We start from the raw sequence: 17,665 nt of genomic DNA on the forward strand, positions 1-17,665 counted from the left end.
GTTTCAATCAGACTGCATGACTTTTTCCAGCACTGCCACTTTACAACTCCGCCATTTTGCACTCCAGCGTTGCATATGCCGAGTGGTCGCCCGACTATTTGTAGTACTCTACGTTTTTTTTTGCATCAAGCAAATAAATATAATGCTCTCATATTTTAAAGTGCATTAAGCGAACCGCGAAGAGTCTAACAACTGTATACTGTGAACTGTTTACAAGCGATTACGCATGTGTTACGTACTGCCAACGCCGTCTTATCATCAGAATCAACGCGGCCGCCATAAAACTGGCTACCAAATTGCAAGGTTTTAGCAAATCAATAGGAAAGAGCATCAGGAGCCGCAGAAGAGGTAGTCGGCGTGTTTGCCAAGACTTTTCAATATGAGTTTTTCCAGCGACGAGGTGAACTTTTTGGTTTTCCGATATCTGCAGGAGTCAGGTGAGTGACTGCAGAGAACATTAAAGAGACGCCGAGTGAAGCTAACCGCCCAATTTCCTTTTGATTTATACTAGGTTTTCTGCATTCGGCGTATGTGTTTGGAATCGAGTCACACATCTCGCAAAGTAATATTAATGGAGCCCTAGTGCCACCAGCTGCCCTGCTCACCATATTGCAGAAGGGTCTGCTATACACAGAGGTGGAGTGGAGTGTGGGCGAAGATGGTGAGGTGGCGCGACCCATTGAAGGACTCAGTCTGATAGATGCTGTCATGCCGGAGGTGAAACCGCTCAAGCCGATAGTCAAAACAGAGCCGGGCAAACCGGGTGCTGTGGATGCCAACACGCCGGCCAATGCGGCCAATGCGAACAGCAATGCAAAAACTGAGATTAAAATTGAGCCGGGAACAGGCAATTCGGCGGCGAATGCCGGTGGCAAGGGAGCCAATGCCAACACGGGCACCAGCACACCCACCGGCAGCAGCAGCGCCGACACCAGTGAGGTGGATTCCAGTGGCAATACAGCATCCAACAACAATGCCGCTGCCAGTGGCACCAACAATGCCAGCGGCACAGCAGCCGGCGCAGCCACCAACTCGGCGACAGCGGCGGCCAGCACGAACGCGGACACCGCTGCTGGAGCAGGAGCTGCGGGCGCTAACAAAAAGGCGGGCGTCAATGAGACTGGAGCTGCCAGCAGCACGGCATATCCAAATACAACTAGCACAGATGATGCTGCCTCGTCCACGTCCACAAATGGCAATAGCAGTAATTCCAGCAGCGTGGAACAACCGGCGTCAGGTGTTACTCCCGCAGTACCCGCCGCCAACAATGCGGAAGCCGGTGCAACAGCGGCAGGCGCTGCAGCATCGGGCGCTAAAGCGCCCAGTGGCGCAGGCGGTGCGGCGGCAACACGAGTGGGCGCTCAGGGAAATAATGTGCAGACCACGTGCCCGACGTCTGCTCAAAGCGCGGTGCCCAGCAGCACGACATCCGGTAATGGAGGAGGTGGCGGCGGCGGCGGTGGTGGTGGTGGCACCACCGCTGGCACACCTGGCAGCACCGTTGTAGAGGCGATGGACATTGATCAGAGCATTGAGATACCTGAATCGAAAGCGCGCGTTCTGCGTGGCCACGAAAGTGAAGTGTTCATCTGCGCCTGGAATCCCAGCCGGGATCTGTTGGCCAGTGGCTCTGGCGACAGCACTGCTCGTATTTGGGACATGTCCGATGCAAATGCCAACTCTAGTCAGCTGGTGTTGCGACATTGCATACAGAAAGGAGGTGCTGAGGTGCCCAGCAATAAGGATGTCACATCGTTGGACTGGAATGTAAGTTTAATAATATTCGAATTTTATCCGAATTCGAGCTACCATAAATTCATCTTGACATATTAAATTATTTTTTGCAGTGCAACGGCTCGCTTTTGGCCACCGGCAGTTACGATGGCTACGCGCGCATTTGGAATACAGAAGGCGGCTTGGCCTCCACATTGGGCCAGCACAAGGGGCCCATCTTTGCGCTTAAATGGAACAAATGCGGCAATTACATTTTGTCTGCGGGCGTGGATAAAACCACAATTATCTGGGACGCATCCACAGGCCAGTGCACACAACAGTTTGCGTTCCACAGTGCGCCGGCACTGGACGTCGACTGGCAATCTAATCAGTCGTTTGCCTCGTGCAGTACGGATCAGAGGATACACGTGTGCCGGTTAGGCATGAACGAACCGATAAAAACGTTCCGTGGTCACACGAACGAAGTCAATGCAATCAAATGGTGTCCGCAGGGCCAGTTATTGGCCTCTTGCTCGGACGACATGACACTCAAAATCTGGAGTATGACGCGCGATCGTTGCTGTCATGATCTGCAAGCGCATTCCAAGGAGATCTACACGATAAAATGGTCACCCACCGGACCCGGCACCAATAATCCGAATACGAATCTTATTCTCGCCTCGGCCTCATTCGATTCGACGGTCCGTCTGTGGGACGTGGAGCGTGGCAGTTGCATACATACGCTAACCAAGCACACAGAACCCGTCTATTCCGTGGCCTTCAGTCCGGATGGCAAGCATCTGGCGTCGGGCAGCTTCGACAAGTGCGTGCACATCTGGAGCACGCAGACGGGACAGCTGGTGCACAGCTATAAGGGAACCGGTGGCATTTTCGAGGTGTGCTGGAATTCCAAGGGCACCAAAGTGGGCGCCAGTGCATCGGATGGCAGCGTATTTGTCCTTGATCTGAGAAAGTTCTGATCTGCAGCAGTCCCATTCGATACATCTGCCAGCAACTCTCAGCACCATTTAAGTTATGTATATTGAACCTTAAATTCTAATGTGTTTCCCGCTTCTGTTTTTGAATGTTTACTTCAATGTTCCATCATCCACGGTCCTTCAATGAGTTTCTAGTGTCGCCCAATTTCAATTCGATATAGTTTCTGTGCTCTGGAACTGTGGTTCGTGGGCGTCGTAAACCGAGTTTGCGCCACAATCGCAACCAGCTGCAGGAAATGCGCTTTTAATTTAGCCGTAAGCTCCATATGTTTCTAAGTTTTTTTTATACAGAAAAAAACCCGTTTAGTATAACACGATGCATTTTGTTATTTTCTATACAATCAACGCAGTATAATGGTCCAGTCCCCAATTAAGTCTTAATTAAACAAAAAAACCTTTTATCTTTAGACCTAAGCATAAAAATGCATGCAAACAAATGTTTAGTTTGCTGGTAAACGGATCCAAGTTCAAATGGATGACAACCCGATTTACGCTTACATTCGAACAGTGTAACTGGATCCCAACATAGTATGTAAACGATTATAATTTTAAAGAAAGCCGTTAACAGCAGCTACAATTAATTAAAGCTTCAAAACAAAGCTAATCTGGTATTTATTTGAAAGTGGGAGAAAACTGGATAACGATATAGAATCATTGCAGTGCTATAAAATACTGATAAAAAGTGCTGCCAATTTTTTTTCGCTTAATCTGAAAGTGAAATGCATAATGACTCAATCTTAAATTTATTGAACATATACTAAAATTATTAATAGTTATTAAAGGGCAATCTAAAAATCCGTAACATTGTCCAAGTGGCACTGTTTGAAGAAGCGGCACTCCTCACGCTTCACTTCGCCCGTTTTGGTGGTGCCCTTGAAGAATTTGGTCAGCTTTGTGCCTGCGTACTTGGGCTTCTCCGTATCCGGCTCATCGAACTCCATTTCGTAGGCCTTGTCGGCCAGCGCATTTTCTGCCGTTGACCAACTGAATCGCACCAGGCGCGGAAAACCAAAGACCAAATCAATGTTTTCGGTTAGGAATCGTTTGGTAACTGGATCGCCGGGATAGCCACTACCGAATGCATTATCTTTGATGACCAGCCCCTCAGGAAACTGCCAGACCTTTAGAGCATGATCACGGGTTACCTTGGCGCATATACTGGCCGCCGAGACAATCGGGTAGGTGGAATCAGCCTTCTTCGCCACTGTTATCTTGAAGTTTGGAAATCGTTTGAGCAGTTTCTCCTGATACTTCTCCGGTGGGCCCACTGTGTCCACATAGACCTCAGCTATATTAACACCTGCATCGATTGCACGCTGTATAAGACCCATTGCGGAATCCATGGACACCTCGTTCAGCGAACACTTGCTGCGTCTGTACATGCTGTTGCTGATAACATTTGGGGAAATTATTTCCACGGCCCAGCCAATGCAGCTGTTGGCATACTCCAACGTATTCATATCGTTAAAGATGATATCACGTTTTTCCTCTGTCAACTGCTTGGAGTCTGCACAGCCCAATTCGACTAGAGCCTCTTTACTATTCAGCGGACAGTAGGAGATGCCATATACCATAGGTCCCAGCACAGGACCACGGCCCGCCTCGTCGACGCCCAACATACATGGCTGGTCTTTGCATATCGCTGGCACATCACTTAGATAAACTGTATTCTTACTATTTTCGCGAGCTGCAATGAACGGCCCAAGTGCCTTTAACGAGCTGATTTTATCAATATCCACATGATCTTCCTCTTGTTCTATTTTTGGCTTTGTTTCAATTATGGAATCATTTTCTTGTTTTATTTCTATGTCTTCCATTTTACGCGCGTTTTTAGTATTTCGCTTAATAATCGATAGGCATTTGTTTACATTTTCTAGCAGTGTTGGTAAGTTAAATGTCTGCAATTCACAGTGAATGATTACAAAATACTGTAGGGCGCAGCCAACTTAACACATATCTCTCTTTCCGGTTTAGGATTCTGTTCCGTGTGCTTGTTCTCTTTCGAGCTAAGGCCGATTATTATAAAACATTAATTTTTGGCAACTTGCACCAATTAATTAAGCTAAAAGTTTAAATATGTCGACAAAAGCTGAGCTCGCATGCGTCTACGCCTCCCTCATCCTCGTCGATGATGATGTCGCCGTCACCGTAAGTTACTAACAATCGCACCCAAAACAAATCTACTAAATTAACGATAATCCTGCGCGCTAAATTGTTGATTTGTGGCTATAACTTTGCTTACGTAGAGTTTTGACTGCACTCTAATTATATTTTTGGCTTGTATCATTTGTAGGGTGAGAAAATCTCGACCATCCTGAAGGCCGCTAATGTTGAGGTGGAGCCCTACTGGCCCGGTCTGTTTGCCAAGGCGTTGGAGGGCATCAATGTCAAGGACTTGATCACTAACATTGGCTCCGGTGTTGGTGCTGCCCCAGCTGGCGGTGCTGCTGCTCCAGCCGCCGCTGCCGCTCCCGCTGCCGAGTCCAAGAAGGAGGAGAAGAAGAAGGAAGAGGAGTCTGATGTCTCCGACGACGACATGGGCTTCGGTCTGTTCGATTAAACTGTAGCCGCAGCAGCTAAAACTACTGTAGTTACTAACATAGAGGCAACAACATCCGCCGTGTATGTGAAGTAAGATTTTGTAATCTTCCCACATTCGTACACGTTTTAATGTACAAACGCGAGGAAATATAAAAGTTTACTTTAACGTGATTCCCAAATTTTTGTCATTTTTATTGGGCTTAAATGGTATAGAGTACGCTTAAAATATGCCGTTTTCTAGCACTTTGGCAATAGCTCTCAGATCCTCCGATTCAATTTTCTTCAATCCCAACGCGATGAGCAATTCTGATGGACACTTGTTGATCGCCGTCTTGTTAATTAAAAACTGTATGCCACCGCGTATTTCATCCGAGTCGATGCCCATGCAGCAGGTCATTGTCACAGGCACCGAGACATGGAACTCTGGATCATCCACTGGACCATGAGCAAAGGGCAGCACTCGATGGTCTCGCTTCACATCGAACGCCACATTGTAGAATGCCGGCAATTTTCCCAGCTGTGTAATCAGTAGCATCCACTTGTTTTCGAATTCGTGAAACACAAACTCTGTGCTATTCCCATTTATGTCCAGCGCAAACTGTTTATGGAAGCCACATTTATCGTTTTTCGTTTCAAATACGCTCATCCTGCGACAGCCAATACAAAATACTTAATATTCTGCTTCTTTTTTGTCGCTCAACGGTTTCGTTGTGCTTGCTTGCTGGTTTCAAGTAAAGCGCTGAATTATTGTGTATATCAATACAATTCTTGAACTATTATCAAATTTCGTATACAAGCAGAATTATATTAACGAAAATGAGTAGAAATATATTCAAATTTTAATTTTATAAAATAATGCAATAAATGAAGTGAGTCGGCAACAAAACAACAAAAGCACGCTGTTCAGCACTGAAACTATCGCTACATTCAAATATTATTTTTGTACAGAGCTAAAACTATCGCGATTAAAATGTACGCAGTGTTTATTTATGCAACAGATGGCGACACTGTGGAACGCAACGCTTTTTTAAAATGGTTGCCAGGGCTAGTCTGGTTGTTGAATCGATAGATAAACATAATGAAACAAAATTATAGCAGACACGATGTCTTGTATTTGCCTAGGACCAAAGCGTGCGGGCAAAACTCATCTGCTCAAGGCTCTGCAGGAGCCGGACTCTATAGATGAGACGAGCTACTCCATGCCCACCATTGGCACGGGCATCTTTCGTATTTATTTTCCTGAAAAGTCCGCTAATGCTGACAGGCACAAACCACCGCCGCCGCCAACAACAGATGCAGTCACCACGCCGCATGGCGTCAAACATCTGCCTAAGTTTATACAGGTGCTGGAAATTGGAGGTAGCATGGCGCCTCTGTGGCGTCAAAGTCAATACTTTGAGGATGTCAAAAAGCTCATCTATGTGGTGGACGCTTCTAATCTGTGTCAGATCTCAGCTGCAGGTACGTAAAGATAACCAAATCAAATACTCGTTCACAATGGATTTATCTGCAGGCGTGCTCTTCTATTCGATTCTCACCGAGCCGCGTCTGCAAAAGGTTAAAATCCTACTCGTGCTGACCAAAATGGACTACTCCTACCGTCAAATGCGCAACGAGGCGTTGCTCATGCTGCAAATGTCCAAGCTGCAGAAACAGATACGACAGCAGGTGACCATTGTGGAGGCTAGCGCAGTGACCAAGGTGGGTCTCAACGCCATCTACGACTGGCTCCAAAGACCATGATTCCATTTCTCTTAGTATCTTTATTCGTGTGCAAAATAAACTGAGATCTAAAGCTTGTAGTTGAGTTCCATGTACTGCAGATTGGCGTTCACCTCGCTCGCCTCGGGCAGCACGTCCTTGGCCGCATTCAGATAGGACTTGGCACCCATTACATCCCCGCCGTGGGCAGCCAGCACAGCCAAATTATTCAACGCTGCGCCGTCGCGTGCGTCGGCGGTGAGGCAGAGCTGCAGGCAGCGTTTGGCCAGGTTAAAGTCACCCGATGTCTGTGGAGGTATTCAATAGATTAGATAAGAGAACAGAGTTGATTGACTGAGCTGGAATATATATATGCATATATACCCTCATTTTCTATAGCTGCAGGGTATTTATGTTGTTCATCATACTGACCAATGCCACAAAGCTGAGATTGTACCAAATGTCTGCCTTTTGCTCCGGCTGCGTGGCCATCAGCAAGGCGCGTTGAAAGCACGGCAGCACCAGGTCAATCTGCCCGCCATAGAGACAGCAGAGGGCTATATTGCAGTAGAGTTCCGCGCTGTGGACGCCCAGGGAGAGGATGCGTCTGTAGTACATCAGTGCCATCTCCGGATTGTTGTCGTAGAAGTAGCTGACGGCAATGCTGGCCAAGGCCTCCACATTGATGGGCTGCAGCCGGGCGGCCAGGCGGTACAGCTGCAGTGCATCCTCCGACTGGGACATGGCTGCGTGAATGCGTGCCTGCTCCAGCCTGAAGGTCACATCGAATGGCTGTCGCTCCGCAGCCTGGCCGATGAGCACCAGCGCGCGCTCCGGCTGCCGCAGTCGCTGATACAGTCGCGAGAGCAGGAGATACGTATCCGGATGCGGAAAGGCTGCCAGCGACTGCTGCAGATGGCTCTCGGCACGGCGTGGATAGTGCAGAGCCAGCAGGCAGCGGCCCATCTGCTGCTGCCACCACCAGTCAGTGCAGGCGGCATCCGCCGGCGGAGCTAGTGCCGCCTGGCCTGGTCTCTGACGCTGCACATCGAGCACGGCCTGGCAGAGCGAATGCGCCTTCTGCACGTCCGCCTCGTGGTAGTAGAGGAACTGGAACAGCGCCTTCACAATGGCCTCCCTCTCCGCATAGATGGTGGGATTCAGCCGCGAGGCCTGGTACAACGCGGCCGTCGCATCGCCCACATTGAAGGCGGCCGCCGAGGTGGCGCGCACCCGGGACGCGGTGCCGCATCTCGAGGCGGGACGTGCGCCCAGCGAGGAGCCCGGTCGACTGATGGCCGTGCCCGGGCGCGTCAATGCCGAGCCGGGACGTGTGCTGCCGCTCGAGTGACTCAGAGCCGTGCCACGTCGTTGACTGGTGCTGGGCCGTGGCTGAAAGGCGGTCTTGATGCTGGTGCCGGGACGAGCTGCTGTGGCAATGCGCTCGAATTCCACCTCCTCGTTGACTGACCATTGAGAAGAGAGAGTATTGGCATATTTCAATTAGTAATGGTAAATATATTAATAGTAGTAGTAAAAGTAGTGTAGTATTAATAGTAGAATATAGTAGTAGTAATAGTATTAGAATAGGCATAATAGTAGTATAGTAGTAGTAATGATAAATATTGTAGTAGTAGTAGAAGTATAGTAGTAGTAATGATAAATATTGTAGTAGTAGTAGCAGTATGGTAGTAGTAATATAGTAGTAGTAGTAGCAGTATGGTAGTAGTAATGACAAATATAGTAGTAGTAGTAGAAGTATAGTAGTAGTAATGGCAAATATAGTAGTAGTAGTAGTAGTAGCAGTATAGTAGTAGTAATGGCAAATATAGTAGTAGTAGTAGTAGTAGCAGTATAGTAGTAGTAATGGCAAATATAGTAGTAGTAGTATGGTTGTAGTAATATCAAATATAGTAGTAGTAGTAGCAGTATTAATGACAAATATAGTAGTAGTAGTAGTAGTAGCAGTATAGTAGTAGTAATGGCAAATATAGTAGTAGTTGTAGTATGGTAGTAGTAATATCAAAAATAGTAGTAGTAGTAGCAGTATTAATGGCAAATATAGTAGTAGTAGTAGTAGCAGTATAGTATTAGTAATGGCAAATATAGTAGTAGTAGTAGTAGTATGGTTGTAGTAATATCAAATATAGTAGTAGTAGTAGTAGTATGGTTGTAGTAATATCAAATATAGTAGTAGTAGTAGCAGTATTAATGACAAATATAGTAGTAGTAGTAGTAGTAGCAGTATAGTAGTAGTAATGGCAAATATAGTAGTAGTAGTAGTAGTAGCAGTATAGTATTAGTAATGGCAAATATAGTAGTAGTAGTAGTAGTAGCAGTATAGTATTAGTAATGGCAAATATAGTAGTAGTAGTAGTAGTAGTAGTAGTAGTAGTAGTATGGTTGTAGTAATATCAAATATAGTAGTAGTAGTAGCAGTATTAATGACAAATATAGTAGTAGTAGTAGTAGTAGCAGTATAGTAGTAGTGATGGAAAATATAGTAGTAGTTGTAGTAGTAGAGGTTCTCCTATAGTACGAAAAGGTTTCCAGCTACTCCTCTAAAATTATTCTCCACGCTTCTCTAACAGATTCCTTTTATTTTCTCATTATCAACGTATCCTCCGCTTCTCTGCCACTCACCCCCATCGGCCGCATCGTCCACCTCCAGATCGTCCAAGTAGACGCGCTGTGTGAGCGCGCGCATCTTCAGCTGCCAGACGCCCTCCATCAGCCAAGTGGGCATTATGGATGCCACGGGCTGGCCTGTGCCGCCATCCTTTGCCGCTTCGCCGCGTCTTCGCCGCGGGCCAATTCGCTGCAAATGGCTACCGTATTTATAGCCCTGACTGGACTCGTGCTCCGTCTGCTGCTGCTGCAGCTGCTGCTGCTGCTGTTGCTCTTGCTGCGCCTCCTCCTGCTGCTGCTGCTGCTCGTGCTTGGCAAAGAGTTGGACATTGTTGTCGTGGCCCGCTTGGAGAAGCGCGTTGCACACCTCGGCGCATTGCTCGTAGCTGCGCCGGCGATAGAGCGAGACGGCACGAAAATATTGCAGCTCCAATGTGGCCAGCGTCGCAGCCGGCGTCGCGGCTAGCGTCGCAGCTGGCGTCATTTGGCGGGGACACCCAACCGAAAAGGCCTTTATTTCGCTCTGCTCTTAATTTCAAGTGTTTGAATTCCTTTGGGCAGCTGCCTTCGCTTGTCTTCCTCCTCTTCTTCTTCAACTTGTGGTCGGTTGGAATTTTAAAACCGGATGCGTGTCATTCCTTGACCGCCACGCCCCGCTGTCGCCTCCTCCTGCTGCTGTTGCTTCTCTTCTTGTTGTCTGCTAATGATTTCTTCTGCTGCTGCTGCTGGTGTTTTTTTTTTTTTTTTTTTTGTTATTCCGTCTGCAGCTCTTCTAATTTTTCTATGCCCATAATTTGTACCTACCTTGATTTATTTTTATTTCGATCTCTTTTGCTTTTAGTTCTTTGATGAGTTTTAATTTGAGAAATCCTTTCGGTTTGTTGTGGCCTGTGTCTAGGGCTCAATTTTGGTTAGGCTCTGCCTTCCGGTCGCTGGGCCTTGGGTCTTGGGTACTGGGAATTGCGGTTGCCATGACAGCTATTTAATAAGCCACAACAAATGTGGCTCTGACTCAGCGCGGGGCTGGACTGAAATACCCAAAGCTTAATTAAATAAACATTAGAATTATTTTGTGGATTTTTTTTGTATTTTTAAAAAAGCTATTTTATATCGAGTTGACTTTTCATAAATATCATTACTTTTTTTTTAGCTACTTAATCTATGGCAATAATTTAATAGTAGAAAGTCTGTGAACACCAACGGAGGAAAATAATCAGAGTGTAAAGAGACTTATCTAAAAAAAAAGAAACATATAAATATAAATATAGATGTATGTATGTATATAAAAATGTAAACATATATAGGTGAATTTCCTGAAGAACATTCCTTCAGTCAATATAAATTGATGCAGTACTTCAAATGAAATATATTTAACTTATTTAAAATACATTGTATTATCTAAAATATACAATAAACTTACTCTGTATTTTGTTCTAGTTTTAGTATTAGTTCTTAATTATGGTTCCCTTACTACGTTTTCCATACTCTCCAAGCAACTCATGCGCTGACAATAAGCCTAAGTATACAGCTCTAAAAATAATATAATTGTAATATAATATACAATACATAAAGAATTTACAAAAAATATACGATTATATCAATTATATTGGCTAGCATGGAGATCATATTCTTTATATGGTTAATTTATCAAATGTCGTATCGCAATATATAAAGAATATTGTATAGAGTTCAGTAGTACGTAGTACTGGACCCTGTCCAGGTCTTTGAGTTTTATTTGCCTCCTGATCGCATCACTTTTGCAACTATGTGGCACCTGTCACACCCGCTTTTGCCCCTCCATAAGTTGCGCCCTTTTCCCGCAATTGGCTAAGTAAGCGAAAAAAAAAAACTTCGCGCAAATGTGATGCAAAATGTGGCATAGAATCCAAGTTGACCAGGGGCTGACAGGGCAGGTGTTCAAGGTGAACAAATCTGCGGATGAGCAGCTGCTGCAGCCGCTGAAGAGAAGGCGCAGGAGGCGTAGGAGACCATGAGGCTACTCAGACAGACGCCGTCTCGAGCGCTGCTGTTTGACTCGAGCAAATGATAAGCGCCAAATATTTGTTGATAAATGTTTGGAAATTAAATGAGCGGCAACAACAAGCGACGACAACAACTAATAAACGACAAACAACAACGACAACAACTACTACTAAAGCAACAAGCATTTGCTTTGACGTCCACGTTGAACTCATCGCGCTGGCATGCAAAAGCCAAATATTTATCAGCCTAGCTGGGCGTTTGCGTGCACATAGACTCACACACGCACACACACTCTCACACACGCTAACATTTCTGAATGACCAAATTCTATATGTATCTGTATCTTCATAATTTAAAGTTTAGCTTTGGCTCCCACGGCCCAAACGGCAACTCGCTAATTAAAATTTGAATAACTTTCAATAGATATTTTCCGATTTCCGAATGATACGAGATAGCATAATAGGTCTATGAATACCAAATGTGAATGCTGATGTCTGTCGATTTGCCAAAACAAAAACTGAGACCAAAACGAAAAAAAAAAAAGAACAAAAAGTTATAGCTCATTATCTGCCGACAAGCGACATATGTAGCACGTATCTTGTATCTCATATCTGGGCGCTTGTATCTCGACTTGACTTTTGTGCGAGATATCCTCCCAGTGTGCCGCATGGGCAGGTCTCTCGGCTACAGGCAGTAGGCAACTAGCTAATACCCTGCAATGAGAGTTTCTGCAATTGAATGTGGCACTATTACTGAAATACTTTGGATTTGCCATTTACAGGGTATATAGCATAGATAAGGGAACCCCAGTTACCCATTTGTAGGTAACATAGCTAAAATTCCAACTACAGCTTAAGCTTACAAATTTTTAATTATAGCACATCATGCCGCTGCGCTCATTTACAGGGTATGTCAACTCATTTTTATGCCTATTTATAAATAATTCTTAAATTCTAGCCTAGTACTAAACTTTACAGCTTTTCATTCCACACGCTTCACTCATTTACAGGGTATAGCGAATTTTTTGGTGCTGCATTTGCTTTGCTTATCAGTTGGCCATAATGCGTCAGCATTGCCAACTTAGCTTTTATCACAGTCCGTACACTCAGAGTTTCTTTTTTTATATTTTGCTCATTTTTGACATGCCTGGCATTAATCATACGCCCCGTAGACGACGCGACAAAGCGAATCTCCCGCAACGTTCCACGTAATCTGAGTCCCATTCTCATCAGCTGGCACAGCTGTCAGCTGGACATTTGTTTTCTTTGCCTCATATATGTTAAATATACATATATGCTTATATATATTTGGGGAAATCGCAGCTGGCGCTAGTCTAGTCATGAAAGTGCACTAATATTTATTTCCATACCCGTCAAAAATTCCTAGCGCAAATATTTGAACGGATGCTGGCATGTGTGCGAAAATTCTAGAATGAAGTAATTGGCCGGGCTAAGATATTGCGTAATTTTATTTACCAATACATATGTATTGCCAAAAACTGAGGGGAGACCCACAGAAGAATGGCGCTTCGAACATAATTAGCTTAGCTTGTTATTCATACATCCTTCAACCCTAAATCGCAATCAATTATCCCTAAGTCAAAATTATTAAATATGATATAACTATCTATTCAATCTTTTTAAATATATAAATATAGATGTATATTTAGCTTTCACTATTTACTGATTAAATAAAAACCCCCTTTCTATGAATACTTTAATTCATTTTTAAGAGCTTTGTTTTACCTTTTCGACAAGGTATTTAACATTGTCATATTTAGTTGTTATTGCTACTGTGCCACTACAACAACAACAGCAGCAGCAACTCATGAGAATCTTATTCTATTATTCACGCATTGATTATTTATACAAGTGTTTGCGGTTACTAGTTTTTTCATCAATACTTTTCAAAATTTTTCGATGTGAAAGAAAAATATGAAATTAATACATATATACATATGCATACATACATACATATATATGTTATCTGCGGAACCAACCGCAAGACGCCGAAGAAGAAGCAAAAGCATAAGTATAAGACAGGGCAATAACAGCAACTGCCCATAGACTGGGATGCCAATGCAGCGGCTGCCTGTGCAATATAAACGCTCATTAAAAGCATAAAAAAAAAAAAACAACAAAACAAAAAATACACACACACAAAAAATACCTCAGCTACTGTACGGCAATTGGTTGATTTTTTCGATTTTTGCAAGGCCTATGGCAGCGAGAGCGAGATAGCGCGAGCCGCGAGAGACAGTGGGAATGTGGCAAAGAGAGACTAAAGGAGAGCAAGAAAATGCGCATGAAAGCTGCAGCTGAGGTTTACAGCCTGCAGCCTGCAAACAGGTAAGCAAGAAATTGCCAAAACAACAACAACAGCAACAACACTGGCCCAGACATCCGCTGAGACAGCGCACGCGCGACGTTGACGTCGCTGTCGCTGTTGCGGCCAACGCGCTTTTGGGCCCATTGGGGGCTAACTCGCTGCTGCCTGCGTCGCAGTCAAGTCTCGTGCCGCATTGTTGTTGCTTCCGCTGCCGTTGTCGCTGCTGCTGCCGCTGCTCCCAAAGATTGCAATCACGTTGCGCAGCGCAGAATTTGTATCGGCGAGTGAGTTACTTGTACATCTGCGCCCCCGAGCCCGATTAGCGGTGGCTGCGTGACACAGGCGTACGCACGAAATAGCACGAAAGCACAGGAATGCAGAGTACGTAAAAATAATTTTTATATAAGTAAGGTGATATAAAACAAGTTTAACAACATCTGCTAGATGGTTCTTTGTTATCAGATATGCCAAATCGTATATCTATTTGGAATTCCATTAAATCCACACGAACATTACGCGCAGCTGTTAGGCATAGATAAATTCCAATGGAAAAAGTGTGTGACGCAGCCTGGCAGAAATACTCAATAAAATCCCACAGCTTTAATAGCAGAGAGAAAAGCCCCTGGAAGAAAAGGGAATAATTTTGCACGTCACACTCTCATCTCTATGCTTCTTCTTCGATTCTTTCATTTCATTGGAATTTATTTAGAACACATTTTAAAGCAGCATTGTTGTTATTATTGTTGAGCAGCAGCAGCAGCAACAACAGCATCAGCAAAAACACGCGGCATTCCAATGCCGAAAAAGGCAAATCCCCCAACGCAACTTCAGCAGTAGCCGTAGCAACAACAGCAATAACAGTCGAAATTCATTGCACTTTGGCGAACAACACAACTCCTCCTCTCTCCCCACCCACTGGAAACTACAAATACAACGGCGCCACTTTGCAGCTCCATTGAAACAGCATTCGATGTTGTTTTTGTTGCTGCTACTGGCATGCGGCTAGAGAAAAGTTTGGCTCGAATAAATTGAATTGAGCGAGATGCCGATGACTGGAATTGGAGTGAAAGTAGGGTAGGCAGATTAGACACCGACTGACTCGCAACCAGTGGACATAGCACACACACACAGTGACAGAGACACCACATTCCACAATCCACAAACGATTCGCCAAAAATTTAAGAATATTGTCAATTCGAGCTCCATTTTATATGCTTCCACTTCACTTACAATGTACAGCCAAAAAGGGGGCAATTATAAGACGTATTTCTTATTGGAGTAGTGGGAGTTCTTTTGGGCGAGCTTTCACTGTTGACTTTACAAACAAACATAAGCTCGTGGTCAGGGTAGATAACTTCCGAAGAATCAAATCATAAAGCAAATTATTTCCTGGAAACGTCGCTCATTCATGCAAAGAATTAGAAGTGTGTGCTGCTGAGGGGGGAAAGTTCAGATAAAATAGGGTGAGACATAAGCGATTTCTTATTCACATACATACATACAAATTAAAAAGCAGGAGCGACAACAACAAAAACTGCGAACACGAAGTAAGTTAGTGTAACAAAGGTAATAAAAATACTTTAAGCACTCAGAGAATGGGAAGAGGAGTGGTGCGGAGAGAGTGAAAGAGAGGAATGTCCATGTTCATTAACATTATCATTTAAGGTGCAGTCCAAATAGTGAGAGAGATGGATGGGGGTTCAGCATGACTGGTCAATAATATTCGGTCAAAATAAAAACAAAATATGCGACAACAACGCCAATAAAGCGTAACGCAAACGAAGCAACACGCACGGTTACACACACATATACAAACACAGAATTTCAGCCAAAAATGTCAGAGAGTACATTATTGTTGCTATTCTTATACTATCGAAATTCCAACGTGTTGCGATTTCTTTCAATAAAGAGAAGATTGCCCAACATTGGAATTTCCCATATGCTAAGCAAAGGCTGCAACTAACATTACCAATGGGTTAAGCCAGCGCCCTGTCAAATTGCGCGCCAATTCTGCCAGAGATTCGGTCAAGACTCGATTCAACAAAATGCGAAAAAGCGTGTGGTCGTTACGGCTGACCGACTAGCTGATACGCTGTATGCGAAACTTAAACTTAACCGTAGCCTAGGCATAAGCCTATGTGTACATGTGTATACATGTACATATGTATGTATATTCTAGGAAATTGATCACATATCTTTGTTTGACAGCAAGATACCTTTCTTAACGATTCCAATGTGTCAAGGGTATCTAAAAAGCCAACTCGCATTCAAGGAATTGCATAAAATATTTTTGTTTTGAAGACAAGGCCTCGGAACAGGCACAGGCTCCAGCATCTCCCCACATACATAAGCACTCGCACTCACTCAATCTCACAAACATACAATACATACATACATATGTATAGAGACACACACGCATACGCACACAAACTATGTTGACCAAGAACGTACCAGCGCCGACATCAACAACAACAACCGGTCTTAGAACCAAAGAAACAGCAACAACAACGGTGCATAGCAAATACACTGAAAGAAATCGAAGAGCTCGCGCCAGGTTCCCAGTGCTGCTTTCCCGTCGCGCGGCCAACAAGTTATGGCCATAGCGACCCCGACCCCCAACCCCCGACCTATCAAGAACATGGCTCCGGCGTCGTGTCCAACTCCACATATAAATATATACATACATATGTACATATATTTATATATGTATGTATTATATATATGTTTGTATTATATATATGCATGTATGTATATATATACAAATGTATGGACATACATATGTGTGTGCGGCATATTTGAGAAAAAATCGGAAGGCAGAAAAAACGGCAACAAAATAATTTCGAGTGTGCGTGCGTGTGAGCGAGACAAGGGCTCAGGAATAGATGGGCCAGCAGCGGCAGTGCGAGCGACAGCGCAAGAGGCAAAAAGAATCCAGCAAATCAAGCTCACATTATGCTGAGGAATGCGCCCAAGTGACGATATCGTAGCAGCAGAGAACGGCGACCGCGCAATCCGCTCTTACAAATGGACAGCGGGCAGCGCAACGCAACGTAGCGCTCTCCCTTTTCACTCCGCTCCAAGCCCCTTTGCAAGAGAGCAAGTAACCAAGGTTTGCCTGTGTGTACATGTGAATGTGTGCTTGTGTTTGTGTGTGTATGTGTTGCTATTTCTTTGCGCGTTCTTCGTTGCTGAAGTCGATGTCGTCTCAGCCTTCTCCGCGGCCTTGCGTCGCGCTTTTCTCCTTTACTTTTGCGCACACTGCGGTTGTAAAGCGAGCATATCAGCTATGCCGCACACTTTATCTTCAAATTTACCGCGAAGTTTGCTTAATAGAATATGTTACAATTTTTAACAATTAGTTTTATTATGTCTATATACATATGTAAATTATACTGTAAGAAGAATTGTAAGAAGCCAAAAAATCAGTTGAAACTTAAATTTATTTTGTATGCCATAAAATTTGCGCAGCATATACCTAAACAAATATATAATATACACATTTTGTGTACATACACATGTATGTATATTGCCGATAAGGGCATCTCTTAACCGTTGTTTATTCCATTCTTATTCTTATTCGTTGTTTTTCGTGTCGGGCTCCAAATAGTTGTTGTTCTTGCTGCTGCTGCTGCTGCTGCCAAGATAAAACATTGGAATTTCACTTACACACTGACATTTCAGTTAGCTACTGGGATTCTCCTTTGAAGTTTTTATTTATTTTGTTCAGTATTTACCTTTCTGCCCTATTGTTGTTGCTTTTGGCTGCTTTGGTT

The 17,665-nt window shown here is 44.3% G+C and overlaps 6 protein-coding genes across 8 annotated transcripts; 3 read left to right on the top strand and 3 right to left on the bottom strand.

Moving 5' to 3' along the window:
• Positions 1-55: 55 nt before the first annotated feature.
• ebi (transducin beta like ebi) lies at positions 56-3,315 on the top strand. The gene is made up of 3 exons (XM_030382663.2): positions 56-437; positions 512-1,767; positions 1,848-3,315. The coding sequence occupies exons 1-3, from the start codon at positions 380-382 to the stop codon at positions 2,691-2,693; spliced, it is 2,160 nt and encodes a 719-aa protein (XP_030238523.1). The 5' UTR covers positions 56-379; the 3' UTR covers positions 2,694-3,315.
• A 126-nt stretch (positions 3,316-3,441) lies between these two features.
• On the bottom strand, positions 3,442-4,529 carry LOC115561994 (ribonuclease H2 subunit A). Its single transcript, XM_030382686.2, has one exon. The coding sequence runs from the start codon at positions 4,526-4,528 to the stop codon at positions 3,500-3,502; it is 1,029 nt and encodes a 342-aa protein (XP_030238546.1). The 5' UTR covers position 4,529; the 3' UTR covers positions 3,442-3,499.
• A 109-nt stretch (positions 4,530-4,638) lies between these two features.
• On the top strand, positions 4,639-5,423 carry RpLP1 (Ribosomal protein LP1). The gene is made up of 2 exons (XM_030382700.2): positions 4,639-4,859; positions 5,005-5,423. The coding sequence occupies exons 1-2, from the start codon at positions 4,788-4,790 to the stop codon at positions 5,269-5,271; spliced, it is 339 nt and encodes a 112-aa protein (XP_030238560.1). The 5' UTR covers positions 4,639-4,787; the 3' UTR covers positions 5,272-5,423.
• LOC115562003 (uncharacterized) lies at positions 4,674-6,148 on the bottom strand. Its single transcript, XM_030382699.2, has one exon. It carries the CDS (start codon positions 5,896-5,898, stop codon positions 5,473-5,475), a length of 426 nt encoding a protein of 141 aa, XP_030238559.1. The 5' UTR covers positions 5,899-6,148; the 3' UTR covers positions 4,674-5,472.
• A 22-nt stretch (positions 6,149-6,170) lies between these two features.
• Positions 6,171-7,054, top strand: LOC115561998 (ADP-ribosylation factor-like protein 16). Its single transcript, XM_030382692.2, has 2 exons — positions 6,171-6,713; positions 6,766-7,054. The coding sequence occupies exons 1-2, from the start codon at positions 6,356-6,358 to the stop codon at positions 6,993-6,995; spliced, it is 588 nt and encodes a 195-aa protein (XP_030238552.1). The 5' UTR covers positions 6,171-6,355; the 3' UTR covers positions 6,996-7,054.
• BBS8 (tetratricopeptide repeat protein 8) lies at positions 6,996-10,689 on the bottom strand. Of its 3 annotated transcripts, none has more exons than XM_089258462.1 (4): positions 10,386-10,689; positions 9,597-10,300; positions 7,386-8,419; positions 6,996-7,261 (listed from the first exon to the last, which is right to left on the bottom strand). In XM_089258462.1, the coding sequence occupies exons 2-4, from the start codon at positions 10,063-10,065 to the stop codon at positions 7,043-7,045; spliced, it is 1,722 nt and encodes a 573-aa protein (XP_089114588.1). In that variant the 5' UTR covers positions 10,066-10,300; positions 10,386-10,689; the 3' UTR covers positions 6,996-7,042. The 3 variants fall into 3 exon arrangements, with proteins under 3 accessions (XP_089114588.1, XP_030238531.1, XP_030238532.1); XM_030382671.2 differs by having other exon boundaries at positions 9,597-10,303; XM_030382672.2 differs by having other exon boundaries at positions 9,597-10,306.
• Between the last annotated feature and the right edge of the window lie 6,976 nt (positions 10,690-17,665).

Source organism: Drosophila navojoa, chromosome 3, assembly GCF_054131105.1.
Source record: "Drosophila navojoa isolate 15081-1374.11 chromosome 3, UAZ_NAV_1.0, whole genome shotgun sequence".
NCBI classification, from domain to species: domain Eukaryota; kingdom Metazoa; phylum Arthropoda; class Insecta; order Diptera; family Drosophilidae; genus Drosophila; species Drosophila navojoa.

Coding starts and splice junctions, on each gene's coding strand:
- ebi (XM_030382663.2), top strand. CDS start 380: ATGAGTTTTTCCAGCGACGAGGTGAACTTTTTGGTTTTCCGATATCTG. Junction 438..511: donor CCGATATCTGCAGGAGTCAG/GTGAGTGACTGC, acceptor GATTTATACTAG/GTTTTCTGCATTCGGCGTAT. Junction 1,768..1,847: donor TCACATCGTTGGACTGGAAT/GTAAGTTTAATA, acceptor TATTTTTTGCAG/TGCAACGGCTCGCTTTTGGC.
- LOC115561994 (XM_030382686.2), bottom strand. CDS start 4,528: ATGGAAGACATAGAAATAAAACAAGAAAATGATTCCATAATTGAAACA.
- RpLP1 (XM_030382700.2), top strand. CDS start 4,788: ATGTCGACAAAAGCTGAGCTCGCATGCGTCTACGCCTCCCTCATCCTC. Junction 4,860..5,004: donor ATGATGATGTCGCCGTCACC/GTAAGTTACTAA, acceptor TATCATTTGTAG/GGTGAGAAAATCTCGACCAT.
- LOC115562003 (XM_030382699.2), bottom strand. CDS start 5,898: ATGAGCGTATTTGAAACGAAAAACGATAAATGTGGCTTCCATAAACAG.
- LOC115561998 (XM_030382692.2), top strand. CDS start 6,356: ATGTCTTGTATTTGCCTAGGACCAAAGCGTGCGGGCAAAACTCATCTG. Junction 6,714..6,765: donor GTGTCAGATCTCAGCTGCAG/GTACGTAAAGAT, acceptor ATTTATCTGCAG/GCGTGCTCTTCTATTCGATT.
- BBS8 (XM_089258462.1), bottom strand. CDS start 10,065: ATGACGCCAGCTGCGACGCTAGCCGCGACGCCGGCTGCGACGCTGGCC. Junction 8,420..9,596: donor GGACGATGCGGCCGATGGGG/GTGAGTGGCAGA, acceptor CTCAATGGTCAG/TCAACGAGGAGGTGGAATTC. Junction 7,262..7,385: donor ATCTCAGCTTTGTGGCATTG/GTCAGTATGATG, acceptor ATACCTCCACAG/ACATCGGGTGACTTTAACCT.